The sequence below is a fragment of the Macaca nemestrina genome, chromosome 15 (assembly GCF_043159975.1).
Source record: "Macaca nemestrina isolate mMacNem1 chromosome 15, mMacNem.hap1, whole genome shotgun sequence".
Taxonomy (NCBI): domain Eukaryota; kingdom Metazoa; phylum Chordata; class Mammalia; order Primates; family Cercopithecidae; genus Macaca; species Macaca nemestrina.
In genome coordinates, this window is record NC_092139.1 from 20,177,475 (window position 1) to 20,201,768 (window position 24,294).

Below are 24,294 nucleotides of genomic sequence, written 5' to 3' on the forward strand. Positions count from 1 at the left end.
TTGCCCAGGCTGGAGTACAGTGGCATAATCTCGGCTCACTGCAGCCTCTGCCTCCCGGGTTCAGGTGATTCTCCTGCGTCAGACTCCCGAGTAGCTGAGATTACAGGTGTGCGCCACCATGCCCAGCTAATTTTTTGTATTTTTAGTAGAGATGGGGTTTTGCCGTGTTGGCCAGGCTGGTCTCGAACTCCTGGCTTCAGGCGATCCACCCACCTTGGCCTCCCAAAGTGGTTGGATTACAGGTGTGAGCCCCCATGCCCGGCCTTCATTGACTTTTAGTTGACAACTATTTAGCATTTGCTATGTGCCAAGAACTCCCTGTGTACTAATGCAGTTAACCCTCATGAAGCCTAGAAGGAAGGACTGTCATTCTCCCCATTTAACAGATGGGGATGCCGAGGCACAGGAAGTGAAGTGACTTTCTCAAGGTCCCACAGGGAGTGAGTGGAGGAGCCGAGATTCCAGCTCTAACCACGTGAGGCTCATACAGTGTGACTCCGGCTCTCTGGCTGGGCCCTCTCCATAGCCCTGTGAGGGTTAAGGATAGAAAACAGAGGCTCAGAGAGGTGAGGTCCCTTGCCTGAGGTCACACAGCTGGTTGGCCGTTCCCTGGGCTATAAGCTTCAGTATTCCCCATGCTGAGCATATTTTGAGAACCCAAGAAACAAACATTTGACTGGGTGGGAACTGAACTCATTTTGTCAGGGAATCCAGCAACTAAGCTGGCCCCGAGCCTGGGTGTGAGGACCGCTCTGTCCCTTGCCAGCTGGAAGACCTCAGGAGAGATCTGATGACTCTGAGGTCCTGCTGATAGGACCTCTGGTGTCTCTGTTCCCTGCTGGCCTCCCATGGGCCTGGGTTGGGTTTCCTCTGCAGGAGGCAGCTCATGTATGTGCTCCTAGATGCCCTTGGACCAGCAGCTCCTTGGCTGTTCCTCCCTGAGCCAGGGCAGCCAACTTTCTTATCCAGCTCCCCATCCTCCCCACCCCAGCATGAGATGTCAGCTGAGAGTTTTCCGGATCTCCCCTGGCTACAGAGAAAGCTTCCATCATTTGGAACAGGAAGAGCAGGAACGGCAAAGTCCCTTTCCCCACCGTCTCCCACTGCCTGCTGTGCTTCTAACAGCTCATACTAAACACCCTAACTGAGCAGCAGGGGCTATTTCCTTTGGGCTATCCATGTCCACCTACACTGTCGTTTTTAATCCTTGCAATTTTTCTTGGACAGGGGGGCATAATATTCCATTGTTTTTTAGTTGAGGAAACTGAGGCTCAGAGAAGTCAAGTGTCTTGTCTGAGGTCACACAGCAGAACTGGGAGTCAAGCCAGATGGGCTGCCTCCAAGCACCCTGCTCTTAAACTCTAGAGTACTAGAAAGTTCTTCTGTTGCCTAATATTGATTCCTGATAGGCTATGCTTGAGTAGCATCTGCTTTTGAAAATGGAGCCTGGGCTGGTCGCAGTGGCACATACCTGTAATCCCAGCACTTTGGGAGGTCGAGGTGGGCGGATCACCTGAGGTCAGGAGTTCCAGACTAGCCTGAGCAACATGATAAAACCCCGTCTGTGCTAAAAATACAAAAATGAGCTGGGCGTGGTGACACCTGCCTATAGTCCCAGCTACTCAGGAGGCTGAGGCACAAGAATTGCTTGAACCCAGGAAGTGGAGGTTGCAGTGAGCAGAGATCGCGTCACTGCCCTCCAGCCTGGGAGACAGAGCGACACTCCATCAGTCTCAAAAAAAAAAAAAAAGAAAAAGAAAATGGATCCTGAATCTTGAAATATGCTGTGGCTCTTCCCTAGTTCGGGACATCTGGGTCAATTCCTTTTGTTAAAGTAGTTTAGTTGGCTGAGAGTGAGAGCTGCCTACGTGACCTGGAGCACAAACTTTGGAATTGGGCTTGGGTTAGAATTCCGCCTCTGCCACTCACCAGCTGCAATTAAGAACAAAGATACGGCCGGGCGCGGTGGCTCAAGCCTGTAATCCCAGCACTTTGGGAGGCCGAGGTGGGCGGATCACAAGGTCAGGAGATCGAGACCACAGTGAAACCCCGTCTCTACTAAAAATACAAAAAATTAGCCGGGCGCGGTGGTGGGCGCCTGTAGTCCCAGCTACTCAGGAGGCTGAGGCAGGAGAATGGCGTGAACCCAGGAGGCGGAGCTTGCAGTGAGCCGAGATCGCGCCACTGCACTCCAGCCTGGGCAACAGCGTGAGACTCCGTCTCAAAAAAAAAAAAAAAAAAAAAAAAAAAAAAAAAGAACAAAGATACTGCGTTGGGCCCCTGCTTCTATTACTTGCATGCTGTGTGGCCTTGGATGAGATATTTAACCCCTCCGAACCTCAATGTCCTCAATTGTGAAAGAGATTGAGATAACAGCTAAACCCATATCCCAGGAGCAGATTAAATGAGATAGTGCAGTACAGAGTTTACTGAAGTGTCTGGGGTCAGCAGCCGGCCAGTAAATGGTGGCTAATGGTTATCATGATTAATTAATTAAGCTCTGAAAGGTCCGACGGGAACTCATAGGTATTTGTTCTCTCTCTCCCTTTCTCTGTCTCTTCCCCCTGCCCCCTTGTAGGTAGAACTGCACGTCCACCTAGACGGAGCCATCAAGCCTGAAACCATCTTATACTATGGCAGGTAAGTCCGTAGAGAAGAGCCCTCTCTCCCTGGGATTTGGGTGGGGTTCACAGCTCCACCCAGAGGACCCTGGGGAATTCCAGGGTCCCTGTTCCTTCCTGTCTCCCTGTGGGAATTAAGCCAGCTCCAGGCCAGAAGTGGGACTGTGGAGACATGGAGGCCTCAGCACTGAGCTGGAGACCCGCAGACCAGCTCCTGAGCTTTCTGGGCCTCCGAGTTTTGTCCTCCTGGTGTCAGGTGAGCCAGGCCTGAGCCTGCTCTCCCCACCCACCCACATACATGCATGAAGGTAGTTCCCGGGGCTCAATCAGTCTCTCTTTTTTTTTTCTTTTGAGATAGAGTCTTGCTCTGTCGCCCAGGCTGGAGTGCAATGGCACGATCTCGGCTCACTGCAACCTCCATCTCCTGGGTTCAAGCGATTCTCCTGCCTCAGCCTCCCAAGTAGCTGGGATTACAAGCACACACCACCATGTCCGGCCAATTTTTGTATTTTTAGCAGAGACGGGGTTTCACCATGTTGGCCAGGCTGGTCTCGAACTCCTGACCTCAAGTAATCCACCCAGCTTGGCCTCCCACAGTGCTGGGATTGCAGACGTGAGCCACCGTGCCCAGCTCCTGTCTTTTGACTTAGCTAAGAGCCTATAGCTGGTGATGTGCCCACATGAGAGGCCAGTACCATTTGTTGAGCATCTCCTAGAGCTGGGCTGGGCTTTATCAGCTCATTGAATTCCTCCACGCTTGGAAGAGGAGGATATGCTCTCTGCATTTTACTGAGGAGGGAATGGGCTCAGACAAGACAGTTGTCTAAGGTCACACAAATTAATAGCAGATCAAGAGTTGAACCCAAGGCTGTCTGACCCCTAAGGCTTTACTACATCATCAGGGTCATAACCTGCTAGGAGTCACAGAAAAGTGGCTCCCCCACTGTGGGCCCAAATCTCTGCATCTTCCAAGTGAGAACACACTTCCTGCCTCAGCTCTCAGAGACGCTAGGGGGCCAGAGGGTCCCCCTGTTCCCGGGCGAGGAAGGTCCTTCCCTTCCTACCCAGACCTCAAGGTCTCACGGCAGCTCCTCTCTTAGGACCAGCATTTAAGGGCAGGGACTTTGAAATCCAGCGGATCTGGATTGAAATCTGGACACATTATCTCCTGTCTGTGAACTTGGTCTCTATCAACTGAGGCTAAGAACAGGCGCTCCCTAGAGAGACGACCTAGGAGATACGGGCTCCTTGTCCGCCCAGCCCTGCCCCAGCAGACCTGCGTTCCTCGCATGTTTGCACAGCACCCACTCTGTCTGGAGCTGAAAGAACTCAGCCTCTCCCTCATGGTCTTGAAATTCAGCTCTGGACCCAAATTTGAACATTTCTGCTCCATAAGCCAGAATCCTGTTATTCAGAGGCCTGCCCCGTGGGGAGAACGAGGGATCCCTGGGGGTTGCCCCCAACTCTCGGGAGCATCTCTACCAACTCCCTGAGAGATTTCTGGTAAGTCCACTGTTCTCCATCTTTTCGCACTTCCGGGGACCTTTTTCTGCCCCAGGAAGCTGCCACTGATTTAATTCCTATTTAACTGCAAGGCATAAGCATATTAACATCTCCTGTGTGCCAAACACTTCTTTAAGCGCTTTACCCGGGTTAAGTTATTGAATCCTCACAACCCCTTGTAAGATAGGAACTCTATTGCCGTCATTTACAGATGAGGAGACTGAGCCACGGTAGTGGAGTAAGGTGCCCAGTAAGCACAGGGCAAAGGTTTCATCCCAGATAGTCTGCCCCCGAGTCCATGGTCCTGGCCATTACCCCCTGTCAGTTAGAGGTTTTGGTGAAGTGACGCACGTAAAATGCTTAGTTCAGGGCCTAGCACACATTAATGTGCTCCATAAATGTCACTTAATGATAATATTCTTATTAATCAGAGCTTACGTCTCTCAGTGGGGTGAAGCCTCTTGGCTTATCTCTGCCTGGCCTTTGCCCACGTCAAGCCACCAACTTACCACACAGCTCCTAATGAGGTCATTCAGTGGGGCACCAAGATGAGATCGAACCGAGGCACTCATTAAGGGGTCACGGAGGGCTCATCAGCTGCAGCCAGGGACTGTGAGCACTGGGCAGGGCCAAGAGAAAGGGGAAAGGAACCACCAGCAGGGGAACTGGTTTGATCGTCCGTCCCTCACACCACCTCTGGGCCTTGGAGATGGCGTGCGGCAGGTGCCAGCTGGAGCTTGGCCTGAAATCAGCAGGCGGGGGACTGGGGAGTGTGTCACACTCAGATATGGGTGTCTGTAAATGCACACAAATATGGGCTAAGAATGGAAGGAAGAGGGGAGCCTCTGGCCTGAGCCCTGCTAGGCCCAATTCAGTGGCCCTTTTTCAAGCTCTGGGACTCAGGCCTGCCTCATTAATTTGTTCTCACCCATTTCTCCTTCCTTCAGTTCCCGGGATTCTGCCCTTTTCAGGGACTTCTCCAACATAGTTCTCAGTCTTGTTTATCACCCTGTCAGCTATTTCTACAGAGATTCTGAACCGGATTGCTCTTTCCTCCGATCACTGCCCGGGTCTGGGCCACCACCGTCCCTCTCTGGTGCTGTGGCCTCCTGATTGGTCTCAGCTGTCTACTCTGGCCTTCCTCTCTATGGGCCCTGTAGTGCTGTAGCTGGAGCAACAGCCTTAACCCATGGTCTTCCCAGCTCATTCCCCAGCTTCCCCACCTCACTCAGGGTCAAAGCCAGACTCCACACATGGGCCTTAAAGTTCTGCAACGCCTGCATTGCCTCTCCGACCTCTCTAAGGCTCCCTGCTTAGTCCACACTGGATGTTTTTCAAACACGCCAGACCTAGTAAACCAAGAGAGGCTGGGTGGCTTGGCCAAGGTCACACAGCCTTTAAGTCACAGAGCTGGGATTCAAACCCAGACCATTGGGCTTCCGAGTCAAGACACGCAAAGTTTCCTTTCTTCCTCTGTGCACCCCTACAAGGAAAATACTATGTTTTACTGACAAGGGCACCAAGGGCTTAGAGGGGAGAGCTCCTGCCCGGGATGATGTGGTAAATAGGGGTGCGAAATGGACTTGACCTGCAACCCCTGAGCTCATTCTCCCTCCCTGGGCTCCTGAGGGTGGGCTTCTTGTGGCTGTGTTGCCCACCAGGGCAGGAAGAGGACTAGACAGTGCCCCAGCACAGCAGCTGTGGCTGACCAGGGAGTAGGGATCGTCTAAGAACAGAGCGTGTGCGGTGGCTCACGCCTGTAATCCCAGCATGTTGGGAGGCTGAGGCGGGTGGATCACCTGAGGTCAGGAGTTCAAGACCAGCCTGGCCAACATGGTGAAACCCCGTGTCTACTAAACATACAAAAAATTAGCCAGGCGTGGTGGCAGGCACCTATAATCCCAGCTACTTGAGAGACTGAGGCAGGAGAATCGCTTGAACCAGGAAGGTGGAGGTTGCAGTGAGCCGAACTCGCGCCATTGCACTCCAGCCTGGGCAACAAGAGCAAGACTCCATCTCAAAAAAAAAAACAAAACAAAAGAAAAAACAGAGCGTGGCCCTGTGAGGAGCCTCAGCTTGTGTGGGTGGCCAGGGACAGCAAGAGGTGCTCGGGCCAGATGGGCGCTTTCCAGCTCCGTCTGAGCAGCTTCCGGAGGCCAGGTCCGGTGGGAGACTCTGGGAGTCCCTGTGCTCTTTGTCTCCTGTCGGGCCCCCGCATTAGCTCTCTGGCCTCAGCTCTGGCTTCCCTCCAATTTGTTTCCCATGCAGCAGCCAGAGGCGCTTTTAAAAAGGTAAATTATTTCACACTAGTCCCCTGCTTGAAATCCTACAGTGCCTTCCCAGTGCTTTCAGCCAAAGCCCTAGTCCCTTCCTAAGCCCAGCCTGGCCCTGCCCTCCCTGGTGCATCATCTACAGAAATGCCTGCTCTCTGACCTCCAACCACCCTGCGCTTCCTATACCCGCTGCTTCCTGCCTGCAGCCTTAGCACAGACCCCTCCTCTGCCCAGAACCGCCCCCTCCCCAAGGCGTCTGCTTAAATGTCGCCTCCTCAGAGAGGCCTTCCCTGGCTGCTCTGTCTAAACTGTGTGTTGAAAAGGTCCTTCTTGATGGTTGTTGAGGAGGGAGGCTGGAGAAGAAGAATCGAAGAGGAGAAATAGAAAGCAAAATAATTTGTTCTTGGGGACCGGCTGGCAGTGGGCAAGGGGAGGCGCCCGTCTCTGGTGTGGACAGCTGGGTAGATGGAGGAGCCGTATTTGGAAATGCGGAACCCAGGAAGGGAGTGATCTAGAGGAAGGGGAAAAGTGGCATGAGATGCCTGCCTCTCAGCAGGCAGCCAGACACATGGGTCTGTCTTGGTCACTGCTACCTGCCCAGTGCCCAGCACATCACAGACCCTCAGTGGTGGTGTGTGAGCATAGAGAATTAGAAGCCGTGGCCCTCTGGATCCTGAGCTGAAAAGCACCAAAGGAGATGAGTTGGCCTGGCCAGGTGTGTAAAAGGCAGAGTCTGAGAGAGAATGGCCAGAGGGCAGAGCCCCTGTAGGTGGAGTCCCAGGAGCTGGAGGGAGACCGTTAGGAGAATCACACATGGCTGGTGCAGCAGGTCCCAGGCAAATGTGGCCACTGGGTTTGGCAATATGGGAGCCACAGCCCTAGCGTCATCTCCTTGCCTTCTACCCAGCAGTTCCCAGAATGATATCCAGAACAGTGTTTGACAACTGGTACAGGCTCTTCAGGGGCCACAGTTACTGGGTAAGGCCTTGTGAGGGTGACTCTGGGGCAGCTGGCCAGCAGTGGGAGGGGAAGCGGTCTCAGGGGAACCCAAGGCACTGAGCTCCGACCTCCAGGTGCCAGTGCCGCACCAGGGCACCGTTCCCCTGCAGGCTCTTACAGGGATTAGGGACTGGTAAGTAGCCGTGGTGGGCTGACTAGCAGGCTGGTGGGCACCAGGGTGGTACCCCTGGGCACTCATGGGGACTGGGGCTAACAGATGGGGAAGGGAGCACATTCAGGGGGCTTAGGAAACATATTTACGTAGGGAAACATTTTAATATTTTACTAACAGAAGCTATTAAAGTACTTACAAACTTACATACAAACACCATTTGGTCAAACACTTCTGTTTCTTTGGCATCCTCCTTTTTTTTTTTTTTTTGCGACAGGGTCCCCCTCTGTCACCCAAGCTGGAGTACAGTGGTGCAATCTTGGCCCGCGGTAGCCTCGACTTCCAGGCTCAGGTGGTCCTCCCACCTTAGCCTCCCAAGTAGCTGGGACTACAGGCACACGCCACCACGCCTGGTGAATTTTTGTTTTGAAGGGGTTTCACCGTGTTGCCCAGGCTGGTCTCAAACTCCTGGACTTAAGTGATCCGCCTGCCTTGGCCTCCCAAAGTGCTGGGATTACAGGTGTGAGCCACTGTGCCTGGCCTCCTATTTTTCTGTTTCTGCTTTGTGGATAATTGGATGCTTGGACCTCCTGATTTAATCTTCTAATTTTCTTTTATCTATTTTTTATCATCTTGTCTTTTTGTTCTACTCTGTGGAGGATTTCTTCACTTTTAGCTTCCAGTTCTTTTCTTACTTCCCGACGTTGCTGCCGCATTCTCTTATAAATGTCCGAGCGCACGTTCCTAGGTTCTGAATGTTCCCTTGTTTCAAGGATGTTATGTCTTCTCATCTCTTTGAGGATATTCATTTCTTTTTTGTTTTAGTTCTTAGGTTTTCATCTGTTCTCTGTGCCATTTCCTCGGAGTGCTTTTGTCTGTTCTCTTGTTTTGTCCCTCATGTTAGAAGCATTTCTTTTTTTTTTCTTTTTTTTGAGACAGAGTCTCACTCTGTCGCCAGGCTGGAGTGCAGTAGCATGATCTCAGCTCACCACAACCTCTGACTCCCTGGTTCAAGGAATTCTCCTGCCTCAGCCTCCCGAGTAGCTGTGATTACAGGCACCCACCACCACACCCAACTAATTTTTGTATTTTCAGTAGAGATGGGGTTTCACCTTGTTGGCCAGGATGGTCCCAATCTCCTGACCTCATGATCCTCCCACTTTGGCCTCCCAAAGTGCTGGGATTACAGGCGTGAGCCACCATGCCCAGCCTAGAAGCATTTCTTAATGTCTGGTGTTCTCTGGCTGTCCCGAGGTGACCTTGTGAGCTGGAGCAGAGCCGGGATGGGAGGAGGAGGCAGGAGCATGTGCTGAAGAGAGGAAGCCCCCTGAGCTCGTGCCCTGCTTTCTGTGGCTGGGAGGGGAGGCCGAGATGCTTGGGGAGAAATGAAGGCTCCAAGCCAGAGTGACTGTTTCCAGCATGCCCTTACTGAGCGCTGCTGTAGTCCAGCCTGGTGTGGCGGCTGTGGGCAGGGAGGGGAGAGAGGTCTAAGCTGGATGGCAGCCCACTGGGACCCTCCCCTGAGCCTCCACCAGCCCTCTCCCATTGCGCTGGGCCAGGCAAGCCTCTGATGTGCCAGATGGAGGTCAGAGGAGCGAAGTCCTGATGCCTGCCCCTACCCTGGGAATTGTGACGCTGCAGTGACCCTGATAACCCCTGAATGGGCATAGGACCAGCTGGCCGTGCCAGCTCCTGGGGCTGAGGGGGAAGTCATGAGCTTGCCCTGGCACTTTCCTTGTCTCCAAGCATCAATCAACCAAGGATATGGAGGGCGTGCGTGCACGTGTGCACACATACACACGCACACACAACTTCAACCTGTTTATCCCCCTTGAGATTTGCTGACTTGTGCACTGGGGGTAAAAGGTGCTGGGAAAATTCTGGTCCTGGTTCTCAGTTTCCCTGTCTGTCTAGTGGGAGCAGCTGGACTGAGAGATGCCCATGTCTCCTGCTGTGGTCCTGCAAGGAGGCCGGTGCTCCTGAGTCTGCTCCACCCTGGCCCATCAGGCCTGCCTGGATCCTGCCCCGGGTTGGTCCACCACTCACTGTTTTGTTTCCAGGAGGAGAGGGATCGCCCTCCCAGCTAACACAGCAGAGGGGCTGCTGAACGTCATTGGCATGGACAAGCCGCTCACCCTGCCGGACTTCCTGGCCAAGTTTGACTACTACATGCCTGCTATTGCGTGAGTTGCCCCCAACCCGCAGGTCCTGGGGCAGCATTGATCCCTACGACTAGGACCGGGCCTGTCCCTCAGCCTGTGGGGGCCAGAGAAGGTGCTCTGAAACCACAGCTGTCTTTCTCACCATTGTGTACACTTAGTGAGTCTCTCCAGTGCCTTTAGGCCTCAGTTTTTCCTTCTGAGATGTGGGTGTGATGGACTGAAATTGCTTCAACTTCTACAGAGAAATGGCAGAATATGGAAGCTAAGAACACAGGGTCAGAGGCAGTGCAGGACTTGAACCCAGGCCATCTATCTCCTAGTTCAGGGCTTCGTGTCGTGAGGGGAGGGGAGGCCTGAATGTGGGGTGGGGTCAGGGAGATGTGGGGAAGATTCTCTTGAAGGCTTTTTTTTTTTTCCCTGTCTTGAGTCGCTGGGGAATAGCACTAGGTACTGAAAAGGCCCAGAAGGGGTATGGGCGAGTGCTAGAGAGAAATTTCAATGACTTATTTATTTATTTATGTATTTGTTTATTTATTTATTGAGACAGCATCTCACTCTGTTGCCCAGGCTGAAGTGCAGTGGTGAGATCTCAGCTCACTGCAACCTCCACCTCCCAGTTTAAGGGATTCTCCTGCTTTAGCCTCCCAAGTAGCTGAGTTCACAGGCACCCACCATCACACCCAGCTAATTGTTTTATACTTTTAGTAGAGATGGGATTTTACTATGTTTGCCAGGCTGGTCTCGAACTCCTGAACTCAGGTGATCTGCTCGCCTCAGCCTCCCCAAGTGCTGGGATTACAGGCGTGAGCCATCGCACCCAGCCTCCATCCTCATCCTCGAGATGCAAGAACTTCCAGTGACCCCTTCTCCTGAGAGTGGCCTGATCTCCCCTGGGCAGGGCACTTTCTTCCCACACTGGGCTCTCCCAGCACTTGTGTGCCTTCCCTCACACATTCTAGTAACCGCTTCATTTTCACTCATGGCGGGAACTTCCAGCTAAGCACAGTCCACCGTTATGTGATCAACACAGTGGCCCTGGCAGGCCAATTTGTGCCTTGCTTCCGGAACAAACATACAGTGATAACAATGAAAATGTTTTGAGCATGTGTCCGCTCTGCTCCAAGCACTGGCCCGGGTGGGGTTTATGAAGTTCGACTCATTTGTCCCCACAACAACTCCTTGTTGTCAGAGGGTGACTCACCGGGGGTCACATAGCAGATAAGTGTGGACACAAGGATCCAAGTCCATGACTATATCCCAGGAGTCTCTCACATCCAGGCGTCCCTCTGGACTTGTCCAGCTGTATCCTTTTCTCTTATTTCTCTTCCCTGCCAGCCTTACCTTCATCACCGACAAATATTGGGCTACTCTGTCCTAGGCATGGTCCTCAGCTGAGAGGTCACAGCCATCACAAGACAGAGGGGTCCTTGCCACATGGAGACTGCATTCTAATAGGGGATACAGCCAACTGGCTGATAAACCGTATGGCACACAATGTTGAGTGGTGATAAGGACCTGGGAGAAAAAGAAAGCCCCAGAGAATGGTGGAGGGGCTCTTTTAAGATAAGGCGGTCTGGGCCAGGTGCAGTGGCTCATGCCTGTAACCCCAGCACTTTGGGAGACTAAGGTGGGCGGATCATGAGGTCAGGAGATTGAGACCATCCTGGCTAACACGGTGAAACCCCATCTCTACTAAAAATACAAAAAATTAAACGGGCATGGTGGCGGGTGCCTGTAATCCCAGCTACTCGGGAGGCTGAGGCAGAAGAATCACTTGAACCTGGGAGGCAGAGGCTGCAGTGAGCTGAGATGGCGCCACTGGACTCCAGCCTGGGTGACAGAGCAAGATTCCATCTCAAAAAAAAGAAAAGAAAAAGATAAGGCGGTCAGGGAAGGCCTCTCTGAGGAGGTGAAGCTTGAGCTGGCTCTAAACCAGGGGAGTGGGAGAGACGCAGTGTAGGACACTATCGGGGAAGGGGAAGAGCAGGACTGTGTCTTCTCTGGTGGCCTCAGGGAATGAGGGAGAAGGAAGATGTTGGGGAGCCTGGCAAGGCCTGGAGGATGTAGGCCTTGTGGATGGGACCTGGGAGTTGTGATGTCATTCTCTATGGCAGAAAACTACTGGGGCTTTGGGGGGAGAAGCGATATGCTTTGATTTACCTTTTTAAACCCCAGCTGCTGGGTGGAGAACAGGATGACAGGGGCAAGCATGGAGACAGGGAGGCCAGTTAGAGATGGCGTGATTCAAGCCAGGATGGAGGAGGGAGAACTGGCATGCAGTTCCAAAGTAGAGCTGATAGGACTTGCACAGTGTCTAGGATCTTATCCAGTGAATGCCCAGAGCTTGGGTCTGGAGGATGAGAATGGGGCCAGAAGCGGGTTTAATCTGCCAAGGGTTGGGGATGTCATTTGCTCCTGGAGCTCCCAAGGGACTTGGGGAAGTTTGATCCCAACCCCTTTCTTTCCTTCCCAGGGGCTGCCGGGAGGCTATCAAAAGGATCGCCTATGAGTTTATAGAGATGAAGGCCAAAGAGGGCGTGGTGTATGTGGAGGTGCGGTACAGTCCGCACCTGCTTGCCAATTCCAAAGTGGAGCCAATCCCCTGGAACCAGGCTGAGTGAGTGATGGGCCTGGAAGGGGCCGTGCTGTGGGTGTGGCTGGGAGGCTCAGCTCTGAGACTGGAGGGGTGAACTGCTGGGAATTCCTGACCCAAGTAAGACTTTGCTCTTGCCCCTAAGCTGGTCCATGGCCTCAGAAAGATGGGTTTAACTCTGTCACAAGAGACGTGGTTCCCATCCTCACCTTGCAGTTATGTTCTTACCTTGGGCACAAGTGTTTGGCTGTGTCTTGCTCTGGCCACAGGCCTGCTGTCCAGGAATGTTAACCTGCTTAGCCAGCCAGGATTTCTGAGGGGTCTCCCTTGTCACTGACGCAGATCAGATCTCTAAAGGTCCTGCTCTAACTTCATAACTGAAGTGAGCCTGGCCATTTCTAGCCCCCTGCCTGGGCCCCCATGGATCTCTAAGTGGTGTCACAAAACCATCCTGCCCCATTTTCTGAGCCATGACTCTGATACATATAGAATGTGGACATCATGGCAGGTCCCAGCTGAGCAATGCTGGCCATCTGGGGGTGGAGAGGGCCGTGTAACACCACACACCTCCCACTAAGACCTAGGAGCACCCAGCTGCTTTAAGAGCCAGAAGGGAAATGCTAGGGCCTGGGGGCATCTCTGCCAGTCTTTCCTTTGAGGCAGTGGATCAATGGGGGAGGAGGGTCCTCCCCAAAGCCTCGTCTTCCTCCTCTGTCCCAGTCCCAGAGCTGCCCTTTAGGCCTTCCCTTTGCCTCAGGCCCATCCCTACTCCTCTCCTCACACAGAGGGGACCTCACCCCAGACGAGGTGGTGGCCCTAGTGGCCCAGGGCCTGCAGGAGGGGGAGCGAGACTTCGGGGTCAAGGCCCGGTCCATCCTGTGCTGCATGCGCCACCAGCCCAGTGAGTAGGATCACCGCCCTGCCCAGGGCCACCCGTCTCACCCCCTTGAGCCCCCTGGCAGGAACTTGGGGCTTCCTGAAACAACTGGAGACCTCCCAGGCGGGCTCAGAACTTCCTGGAGATGTTCTCCCCAGGGACGCCATGCCTTTGTAGCTACCCTGCAGGAAGCTCAACACCAAATAGGAACTTAACTATTGAAAAAAAAATCTAGGCTAGATTCTGATCAGCCCATGGTCCCCCCTTGAGACCCCCCAGACCAGGCCCCATCCTGTCTAGGCCACAGAACCCGTGAATAGGCCTGATTTCCAGGATTTCTGAGGGGTCTTCCTTGTCACTGATGCTGATCAGATCTCTAGAGTTTGTGCCTCGTGGTGAACAGCCTCACTGTGTGACCTTGGGCAGGTCACACCACCTCTCTGGTTGTGCACCAAGACACCTCAGTTGTGCAGTGTCGCAAGGAGATGATCACACTTACTTCATTCCTCTACCCTCAGGATTAGTGAGAACCAAAGAGCTAGCTGCATGCATTTCCTCTAATCCTTGCAGCAGCCTGTAAAGCAGAACTACCGTTGCTTATTCCCATTTGACACATGAGGAAACTGAGGTGGAGTGAGGTGCAGCCTCTTGCAAGGCACGAACCCTGGATTTTCATCTAGGGACATCTAGTTCCAAAGCCTGTGTTCATTCATTCTTTCTTAAACACTTCATAATAACTTTATTGGTTAACAGTACATAATACATTAGCAACATACTTCACAATACTAGTGTGAATTCTATTCTAGATGACATGTTAAACGGTCCTCCATTTCCTTACCTGCACATGGGAGTAAGCCTACCATGAGTGTTGTTGGAAACACCAGGTGAGAGAATGGTCCGTGTCATTTACCGAGCTCAGGCCCTGTCCTTGGTGCTTTACACACATGGCCTCGGCAAAGCCTGGCCACCCCTGTGCAACAGCGGCAGTGTTCTTTCTGCAAAGGGCAGAAACTGAGACCCTAAGCCGAGCAGTTTTCCGCAGGCCATGTGGTTAGGACATGGCAGTTAGGATTTGAAGACACTGAGCCCTGTTTTCTGCTGGTCTCCCATGGTGGGGGGGTTTGGATGGGACAGCAGGCAGGCTGGGAGGTCTCTCCATGGTGCTGGTGACAGAGCCTGGGTGGGCATCTCGCCCACAGACTGGTCCCTCGAGGTGGTGGAGCTGTGTAAGAAGTACCAGCAGCAGACCGTGGTGGCCATTGACCTGGCTGGAGATGAGACCATCCCAGGAAGCAGCCTCTTTCCTGGACATGTCGAGGCCTACCAGGTGGGTCTTATGGGAAGGAATGGAGAGGCTGGCCCTGGGTGAGCTTGTCTCCCACCCATAGTTGGGAGAAATCACAAGAACCAGGGAGCATGGGGTCTCCTGAGTTCTGAAGTGTGTCTTTGTTGAGTCTTAAGGCTTGGAACTGGAATCCCCCTGGGCCAGGTGTGGTGGTTCATGCCTGTAATCCCAGCACTTTGGGAGGCTGAGGCAGGAGGACTGCTTGAGCCCAGGAGTTTGAGACCAGCCTGGGCAACATAGTGAGACCCCATCTCTGCAAATACAAAAAAAGAGTCAGGCGTCAGGCATGGTGGTGCACGCCTGTAGTCCCAGCTACTTGGGAGGCTGGGCTGGGAGAATTGCTTGAGTCCAGGAAGTCGAAGCAGCAGTGAGCTGGGATCACGCCATTGTACCCCAGCCTCGGTGAGAGGGACCCTGTCTCAAAAAAAAAAAAAAAAAAGAGAAGAAAGAAAAAAAGAGAGAGAGAGAGAGAAAGGAAGGAAGGGAGGGAGGGAGGGAGGGAAGGAGGAAGAGAGGCAGGCAGGAAGGAAGGAAGGGAGGGAGGGAAGGAGGAAGAAAGGAAAGCAGGAAGGAAGGAAGGAAGGGAGGGAGGGAGAAAAGGAGGGAGGGAGGAAGGGAGAAAGAAAAGCCTCCATTTGGTGTTGGGAGTCCTATGTTGAGCCTGCTTCTGACTGTGATTTGCTGTGTGAACCTGGGCAAGACTGTGTCTTCTCTGGGCCTCTGTTTCTTCTATTGGGGTGACTGAGTTGGAGCCGACATCTCAAAAGTCGCTTCCAGCCTGATGATGAATGGGCTTCCTGTGGAGGGGCAGCATGGTGGGGAAGAGTCAGGGCTCTGGAGTCCCACTGCCCGGGCTCAGAGCTTGGTTCCACACTTCCTGTCTGACCTTGGTCACATGACTCGACTCTCCTGAGCTTCAGTCCCTCATTGTAAAATGGGTGGGATAATCGTTGTGAAATTAGATAATGTAAACAAGTCACTTCATATACTACGTGATACATGGTAACTGGCTAATGAGTGACAGCCACCACTTAGATAAGGACTTGGGGGGTAAAAGACCAGGTTTCCCCATGCTGTTGAAGCAGGCGGCCTGATTGGGATGGTTCAAGCTCCACAGCGTGGTCAAGGCAGGGCCTGCCGGGGCCCTCTCCCTAGGGCGCCCATGACCTGGCTCTCCCCCTTCTAGGAGGCTGTGAAGAGCGGCATTCACCGTACTGTCCACGCTGGGGAGGTGGGCTCGGCCGAAGTAGTAAAAGAGGTGAGGGCCTGGGCTGGCCATGGGGTCCCTCCTTCCTGCCTCCTCCCGTACTTGGCTCCATTGTGCTTCTCTACAGGCTGTGGATATACTCAAGACAGAGCGGCTGGGACACGGCTACCACACCCTGGAAGACCAGGCCCTTTATGACAGGCTGCGGCAGGAAAACATGCACTTCGAGGTGAGCGGGCCAGGGAGTTGGGAGGAACCATCCCCGGCTGTCCCCACTTCCTGTATAGAGAGGCAGAAAGCAGGGCAGGTCCCAGGAACTCGAGGGGTGGCCCCAGGCCCAGACACGGGGGAGGGATCAGCATGGCCTGGGGCCATCCCTGCCAGCCACACACCTGCTCTTCCAGATCTGCCCCTGGTCCAGCTACCTCACTGGTGCCTGGAAGCCGGACACGGAGCATGCAGTCGTTCGGTGAGCTCTGTTCCCCTGGGCCTGTTCAATTTTGTTCCAGGAAGGCCAAAGAGGGAAGAAACTGCAGGGACTGGGCATCAGCCCACGCCGGGTCTCTTAGATATGAAATCTCTTTGACGCCCTGGGAAGCAGGCATTGCTGTCCTCATCTGACAAACGAGGAATCCGAGGCCCAGATGTGCTGTGGCTTGGCTGGGACTACCCAGCTGCTAACCAGCAGAGCTGGGGCCCTACAGCTCATTCAGCTGGAGCAGAATGCTCCGATACTCTGAGGGAAGCTTCCATACCTTCCAATTCTCCCAACTCTGCCTCCTGGGCATCGCATAGGAAGCAGGAGTCCCTCTGGCCAGCATGTTCTCTGTTCCTGGCACCTGGCCCTTGGGACCCCTGGGCAGTCCCCTGAGAGCCAGCTTGAAGCTTTCCACTGGAGAGTCTGTTCCACCCTACCTGGCTCCCATCCTGGAGTCTAACCAGGGCCAAGACCCTTCTTCCGTCCTGTCGCCAAGCCCTTGGAGCAATATCAGGCCTTAGGAAAAAGCTGCCTTCCCCAGGACAAGGACAGCAAGAACTCAGGGTGACCATGGTCAGGCCAGCACTTATCCATCTGCCAGGCATATGAGAAGGGGAGGCGCTTGGGCTCTGATGTTCTGATGACAAGGGAGTCTTGAGGCTTGCCTTAGGGACATGTGGCACCTGTGGTGGTTCTTGGAGGCACGTGGGTATACGTGATCCAGGAGTCATCTGCACAGATATGGCGGCTGAAGGAGAAGCAGTGGCCCCAGGAGGTGGTGGAGCAAGAGGGCCTAGGATAGAACCCAGTGGGACAACGGTATTTAAGGGACCAGCAAAAGAGACAAGTAGGAGGAAAGTCAAAAGTGTGGTGTCAGAGAAATCCAGGGAAAAGGTTTGAACAAACAGCCAACAGTGTGAAATTCTGCTATACAAGTCAATTATGGTCGGAGCTAGGAAAGATCCATTAGGTACAACAAGATGGTGGTCAGGGATCGTGCTAAGAACAGCGTTCATGGTGTGTTGGAATAGCCAGCTCCCAGCGGGACTGAGGAACAAGCAGGGAAGGGTGCAGAGGGGAAGGCTAGAGAGGGTGGCAGCTGGAGGGGATGTTGCTTTCTTGGCTTCCACCCCCACCCCCACTGCCACTCTGTCTGGTTCTCATGTCTGGCCTCTCTGCTGCCTTTGCCCAGCTCTGGTCTGCAGGATGGGTTGGAGTCTGGAGTTTCTGGTTACCTAGACTTGAACAAGTCACCTCAGTTCTGAATTTATTTCCCCCTCTGCACAAGGATCAGATCTTTCAGATCTGTTTGAGGCTGCTTTGAGGATCAAAAGCGGGTGAATGTCAATGTGTTCTATTTACGTACGAGTAAAAGGAGGCTCGTTCTCTCCTCCTCCCCCTTCTGCAGGCTCAAAAATGACCAGGCTAACTACTCACTCAACACAGATGACCCGCTCATCTTCAAGTCCACCCTGGACACTGATTACCAGATGACCAAACGGGATATGGGCTTTACTGAAGAGGAGTTTAAGAGGCTGGTGAGTGGGTGTGAGCCATACTGGCCTTGACTCGGGTTTGGGAGTATGATATCTACGGGTCCGGTCTGGGGCCTCGAACCTTTAGAGAGAGGGAGTGAGTTTGCCTCAACAGTCCAAGACAAGCCCAACCTAGACACTTTCCACAGAGAAGGCTCTTTCCACAGAGAAGGACCAGGTTTTGGATCCTTTGCTTGGGTTGAGTGCCTTTAAAGAATCCAGTGAAAGCTATCAGCCCTCTCCCCAGAAAGGTGTGTGCAGCTATGAAGTCTCGCGCGCTCTCTTCAGGTTGTTCTTAAATCCCAAGCTGAGTAAGTCCGTTCCTGCAGGTGTCTGCGGGGCGTCTCTGGCCCCCTACATGCTACCCTGTCTCTCAAAGTTTTCTCCAACTTCCTTCTCACAGCCCTTTATCATGTAATGACACATTAAGAATGCAACCTCGGCCGGGCGCGGTGGCTCAAGCCTGTAATCCCAGCACTTTGGGAGGCCGAGGCGGGCGGATCACAAGGTCAGGAGATCGAGACCACAGTGAAACCCCGTCTCTACTAAAAATACAAAAAATTAGCCGGGCGCGGTGGCGGGCGCCTGTAGTCCCAGCTACTCAGGAGGCTGAGGCAGGAGAATGGTGTGAACCCAGGAGGTGGAGCTTGCAGTGAGCCGAGATCGCGCCACTGCACTCCAGCCTGGGCAACAGCGTGAGACTCCGTCTCAAAAAAAAAAAAAAAAAAAACGCAACCTCACGGTCTCTGCTCTGGCACTTGCTGCCGTGTGACAGTGGACAAACAGTGGACAAATCCCTCCCCCTCTAAGCGTATCTGCCCATGTTCAGTGAAGAGGATGGACTATCACTACATTGCTAAGAGCTGCCTTCTTTGTTCCCTGGTTCCATGTCGTCTGCCATTCTGGCCTTTCCAGAACATCAATGCGGCCAAATCTAGTTTCCTCCCAGAAGATGAGAAGAGGGAGCTTCTCGACCTGCTCTATAAAGCCTATGGGATGCCACCTCCGGCCTCTGCAGGTAGGTTCCTGTCTGGGTTTCTGGGCGGTTGCCCCGTCCTGGCTCCGGCCTGGCTTTCTGCGGGACTTCCAGCAAGATGCCCTTCCATTCTTGGGCAGCACCAAGAGTGTGTGCTGACTCCCTGGTTCCTGGGCCCTGGCTGGGAGCAGCGTCTCATTAGGTTGGCTTGTTTTCTACATAACTTCTTGAGAGGCTGTTCTAAGGGGAGACTTTCTGAAGTCCAGTCCCAAAGGTCTGGGCAGTTTGGGACATCTCCATGGCTGCCCAAAGCCAAGGGCAGGGAGTGAGGCCCAGGCCTGTTCTGCTCCTTTCTATGTGGTCTTGGCAAGGCATCTTCTTGACATCATAGGAAGGAGTTCCTTTCTGGTTCTGGTGTTCTATGATTTTTACAACATCCTGGGTACTACAAGTTGCCTGATCTTTCTGCTTCTCTGAACCAACGAGCAGGGCAGCACCTCTGAGGACAACACCCCTCCAAGCCTTTGCCCTGTGGAGTCACCCCAATTCTGTGGCGCTGAGCAACATTTTTACATTTATTCCTTCCAAGAAGACCGTGATCTCAATCGTCAGTTACTGATGCTTCTGAAGCCTGTGTGTCCATTTCTGCACACACGTATACCTCGGCATGGCCGTATCACTTCTCTGATTATGTGTCCTGGTCAGGGACCAGCGCCCTTGCACATGGGCATGGTTGAATCTGAAACCCTCCTTCTGTGGCAACTTGTACTGAAAATCTGGTGCTTAATAAAGAAGCCCATGGCTGGTGGCATGCAGCAGGTGGCATGTAATTGGGTGGTCTTGGGCGGGCCGATATGGGCAGGGTGAGCATGGAGGGAGCCGGGTCAGCCTGCTCAGCAGCAGGGCCTGAGTCCAGGGGCGGCTGTGAATGCTAGGCCAGAGATCCCAGTGCTATGGGCCAAGAGGGGTCCAGAGACTGTCCTCCTTCCAGAAGAAATAAGGCTTCTCTGGTTGTCTGCTCAAACATTCCCTGAACTCTCAGCCCCCTCCTAATTCTAGGTTTTAAGGAGTAAACCTTCCTTTTGGGTTCCTGAAGCTGGTGGCTGGAGTGAGAGCAGATGAGATGGAAGAGGGCTCATCAGACACTGGCCTTGGAGGGTGCTGGCCTCTGCGGAATGCCAGCATCTTCTCAGAACCGTATGCTCTGGGAGCCTGGGGCAAGTCTGGCTAATTGTGGACTTGGGGAAAATAAGGCCCAACCCGTTTTTGCTGCGTTAAGGAGAAATAATCTTAAGCCAGTCACACAAATCATCAGCATTTATTTCCTGGGTCCTAGGTGTCACTTATCCTGGTGGAAAGGGTAGAGGTGGTCAGATCATTTTGAGCCAAAATCCCTTCCCTAAAAATGGATCTGTGGAGCTCCATGAGGGAACCTCAGAGTGCACAATGAGAGTTTAGCTAAAATGGCTTAAAAAATGTGAATTGATTGTCAGCTCTCTCCGTCTCTGCTGAAAAAACGTTTAAAATTTTTAAAAAGTTTAAAAGTGTTTTCTAAAAAAGGGACACGCAGGTCTTGACCCGGACGATTGGGCTGGAGAGGAGGTGTTGGTGTTGGGACAGGGATCCTGCTCGGGCTGCTCGCAAGAGGAGCGTTCCTGCGTGGGCTGCTCACTGTAGGGCAGGGCCCCGCCCAAGTCCCGGCGCCAGCTCAATAAATAACATCTTGTGGTTACAGTGTCTTGAAAGTGTACCTGGGCACGGTGAGAAGGTGGTGGGAATGTGGAGCCTGTGGGTGTGGGCGGAGGGCTTTCCCGGAGTGGAGGCCACAGTGGCCTCTGGGGAGCCTTCTCAGTCTGGCCTGGTTTATCTGGGACATGGGGCTCAGAGAAGAGGCTGCTGGGCCAGTGCCAGGGTTCCCCCTCTGGGAGGGGACAGAAGGTCTCTCGTCCAGCCTTCTTGGACAAGGTCAGACTCAAGATGAGGCGGTCCCATCGCTGCTCTGGGGCTGGTTGCCAGCTTCCTTGTCTGGGGCGCTTCCCTCCACCTGTCCTTCTGGAGAGGAGAGAAAGAGGTTTTTCTTGGGCACACATACACAAAGCAAAGCACAGAAGGAGGTGTGAAAGGGCCCAGCCAAACTGATAGCAGTGGGTATGCCCTGGGGAGCAAGACAAACTGGACTGAGGTGGTGGTGGCCAATGGGACTTCAGCCTGGTCTGTAATATCTTTTTACATGGAAATGCACATGGTGTTAGTATAATTAAGAGTCAATTAAGGGCCATTATGGATGGGTGCTTAAAGCATCAAGTGAAGGGCTCTTGAAGGTCGTTTTATTTGTGCAGGTTCCCCAGAGGGAGAGGCCAGATGTTAAGTCCCCAGTGTGTCACAGGTGCTCAGCAAACGGCAGCTGTATTTTTTTTTTGGGTGGGGGATGGAGTCTTGTTCTGTCGCCCAGGCTGGAGTGCAATGGCACAATCTCGGCTCACCGCAACCCCCACCTCCCAGGTTCAAGCAGTTTTCCTGCCTCAGCCTCCCAAGTAGCTGGGATTACAGGCGCCCACCACCATGTCCGGCTAATTTTTGTATTTTTAGTAGAGACAGGGTTTCACCATGTTGGCCAGGCTGGTCTCGAACTCCTGACCTCAGGGGATCCGCCTGCCTCAGCCTCCCAAAGTGCTGGGATTATAGGTGTGAACCACCGTGCCCGGCCAATGTTCTTCTAAGACAGTAAAAAGCACTGCACCAGGCCAGCTCAGGGAGTGCCAGGGTGCGGCCTGCATCAGGGCCTGTGGGCGCCAACTGTGCAGCATGGGGTGTGTGTGGTGCCTCCTCCTCACCTCCATCCTGCCAGACATCTCGGTGGGGTGAGGGGCAGCAGCAGGCTCACAGAGATGGAGCACCTCACCCAGGGAGTCAGGATACAAGCCAGGTCTCCTCCCTTTCAGCTTCCCTTGAGCCCCCCTGTGCAAGGTGGGACAGGCAGCCCCAGCCACCAACTGGACCAGCAGTGCAGGGTGAGGGGGGTGCCAAACTCACGCCCAGGCCCCAGTCTCCATGTCTTCCTCCTCAGGCTGCATGATAAACAGGTGTCTTTTCATAAGGTGCCTCACGTGGGGCCTGGCATGTGGGTAGAGCTCAATAGGTGGTACGTTCTTAAACCCCAGTGACACTGTGCAGTGTCACTATGTGCCCTACAAGCTCAGTGAGGACCTGAGTTCAAATCCAGCCCAACCAGACCACACCTTTTTATCCTTCAGGCTAAGCCCTTCACAGAACCAGGAGAACCACCACCCTATAGCAAGCTCCAGGGTCTGCAGATGGACGGGCACTTTCTTGTGCAATGCACACAGTAACATGGAGGTGTAACGAGGGTCATGATATGCACGAGAAAACCGAGGCCCAGTGAGGTGAGCTGATTTGCCTGGATCAAGGGTGGAGAGCCCTGCCTGCCACCAAGGCTAGTACCCCTTCTACCAAATTTAACCTCTTCCAATAAGCAGCATTCCTGAAGGTTTATAGAGGCCTGACACCGGCACTGCCTCATGTGCCCCTGCAGCAAGCTAGGAAGTGGGTGGTAGCTTGGGACCCTGTCCCGAGCAAGCTGCCTAGAAAGCCTGCTCTTATTCCCAGCGGGGCGGTGCCTGGAACTCTGTACTCCCCCTGCCTTGGGGAGTGTGCTGGACGGGGCCTGGCCCACAGCCCTGCCTGTGGAAACAGAACTGCTCACTGTGGGCTTCCTGGAAGGTTCCTTGGCCAGTGACTCTTGCCTGGACACCACCATGAGTGTTTCATTTCTTTCAGTGAGCACTGTTCTTTCCTCAGGTCCCTTTTTTAAATGTCAGTCACCCTGGCAGGTGAATATCATGTAGCCAGAGGACCCACACTTTAGGGAATCTGAGTCAGGGAAAACAGGTGTTAGGAGGGCCTGGGAACATGGGCCAGCAGCTACAACTGCTGAGGGAGAGAGAGACAGAACAGAGCTCACCAGAGCTGAGGGTGAGGATACAGAAGCCTTGAGAGAGCCCAGGGCAGAGTGCCCAGTGTGGCAGCTGGACATGCTGGTCATTCAGTTGGTCAATGAACAGCCATTGATTTGGCACCTCCACCATGTGCCAAACGCCACCAGGCACCGAGGGCACAAGACGCAGAGCCTGTCAGGAGAAGCTCAGTCTAGAGCAGGACCATTATGCTCAGTGGGCTCATGGAGGCAGCAGGGAGAAGAGGTGCCTCTCCCGTCTGGGAGGGGCACTGCAGTCAGGGAAGGCTTCTCAGCTGAGCAGATGCCTGGGTCTCTAAGAATGAAGAGAACCCAGCCAGGCAAGGGCAGAAGCAAACAGAGGTGCAGCGTGTGAAGGCCCACAGGGGCTTCTGAGCAATCAAAGTACTTTACTACAGCTGGCGAGGGGATGAGAGTTGAGGCTGGAGAGGAGCAGGGTGAGCCCGTGGAAGTTCTGCCTGGGCCACGTGACAGAGGAGGATGAACAGATCATGGGACAGGGAAGGCTTGTGGGGTGGGGTTCCATCGACAGGGTGCCGGGGGCTCTCTCTAAAGGCGGCCAGATTCTATGTTAACTCCCTGGATGGCCCGGAGCAAGCCCCCCAACTTCTCTGGGCCTCAGTTTGTCCATCTATAACATGAGAGGGCTGGGTCCATGCCCCCACAAAGTCTTCTCTGTTCTGTACTTTTAATTCACTTCTGGCCAGTGAGGGGCAAGAAGACTAGGGCTACCCAGGGAGGGGCAGGGCTGTGGCCCTCCAAGGACAGCCCACGGGGAGACAGATGCAGCCTGACGGCTGTGCTGTGAGAAGCACACACGGCCTCTGTGGCGCTGTGAGAGCAGGAGGGAAAGGCCTCAGCCGTGCAGGGCTCAGGGAAGCTTCCCAAGGAAATTCCCAGGCTGACCATGGACTTGAGCCAAGGGGTTCTCTGGGGGGACGGAGGGGGTGGGGGTGTTCCAGCCAGTACTTGGGTGGGTGGATGCTGTTTCCTTTTGTCATTCGGTCTGTGGTTCCCAAGCACCTGCTGTGTGCCAAACAGAACGCAAGGCCTCTGCCCTCCTGGCGCTCACATTTAGACCCATAAGACCTTGTCAGAGAGTGATGAGGGTCATGTGATTGGGGAAGGGTGATCTAGCAGTCAGAGAAGGCCCCTTGGAGAGGCTTGACTAGAAACAGACCAAAGGTAGATGTGGCTGGAGGGTGGCAGAGAGAGGAGTGGCATCGAGTGAGACTCGGGCAGGGCCTGGCCTACAGCAGGACTGCCCCAGAGCAATGTGACAAGCTTAGCTTCACTCAGTGAAGCCACTGGGGGATTTTTTTTTTGGCAGAAGCATAATGGACAGAATGGTTTAAACGAGGTCTGCCGGCTGCTGCATAGCGCTGAACAGGAAGGGCGGAGATGGGTGTAGGGAACCCAGGGAAGCCGGCCACTATAGTCAGCCAGGTGAGAGCTGTGAGTGGCCAAAGCCAGGTATGACTGTGGCGATAGCGAGAAGTGGAGGGACCTGGGATGTATCTTGGAAGAGAACTGACAAGACTTATGGGTGGATTAGGGGGCAGGAGGACAGGAAGAGCCCTGGATGCCCGGCCAGAAGAGTCCTTGGGGCCTGAGATTCG

General features: G+C 53.8%; 2 protein-coding genes across 10 annotated transcripts in view; one reads left to right on the forward strand and one right to left on the reverse strand.

Annotated features, from left to right (window-relative positions):
• Positions 1-19,496, forward strand: part of LOC105496410 (adenosine deaminase) — a 32,570-nt gene extending 13,074 nt beyond the window's left edge. Inside the window, exons 2-12 of one of the 4 annotated variants that reach the window (XM_071079241.1) lie at positions 2,579-2,640; positions 9,569-9,691; positions 12,144-12,287; positions 13,049-13,164; positions 14,340-14,467; positions 15,672-15,743; positions 15,820-15,921; positions 16,097-16,161; positions 17,579-17,708; positions 18,621-18,723; positions 19,073-19,496. In XM_071079241.1, the coding sequence (XP_070935342.1) occupies positions 2,579-2,640; positions 9,569-9,691; positions 12,144-12,287; positions 13,049-13,164; positions 14,340-14,467; positions 15,672-15,743; positions 15,820-15,921; positions 16,097-16,161; positions 17,579-17,708; positions 18,621-18,723; positions 19,073-19,158 (1,131 nt within the window). In that variant the 3' untranslated portion in view covers positions 19,159-19,496. The remainder of the gene's footprint in view (positions 1-2,578; positions 2,641-9,568; positions 9,692-12,143; positions 12,288-13,048; positions 13,165-14,339; positions 14,468-15,671; positions 15,744-15,819; positions 15,922-16,096; positions 16,162-17,578; positions 17,709-18,620; positions 18,724-19,072) is intronic. The other 3 variants (XM_011766810.2, XM_071079242.1, XM_011766811.3) reach the window with 3 other exon arrangements.
• Positions 19,497-19,983: 487 nt separating this feature from the next.
• The window catches only part of LOC105496408 (cAMP-dependent protein kinase inhibitor gamma), an 88,454-nt gene continuing 84,143 nt past the window's right edge, over positions 19,984-24,294 (reverse strand). For all 6 annotated transcript variants that reach the window (XM_011766802.2, XM_011766803.2, XM_011766805.2 and 3 more), the window contains one exon: positions 19,984-20,733. In XM_011766802.2, coding sequence (XP_011765104.1) covers positions 20,654-20,733 — 80 coding nt within the window. In that variant the 3' untranslated portion in view covers positions 19,984-20,653. The remainder of the gene's footprint in view (positions 20,734-24,294) is intronic.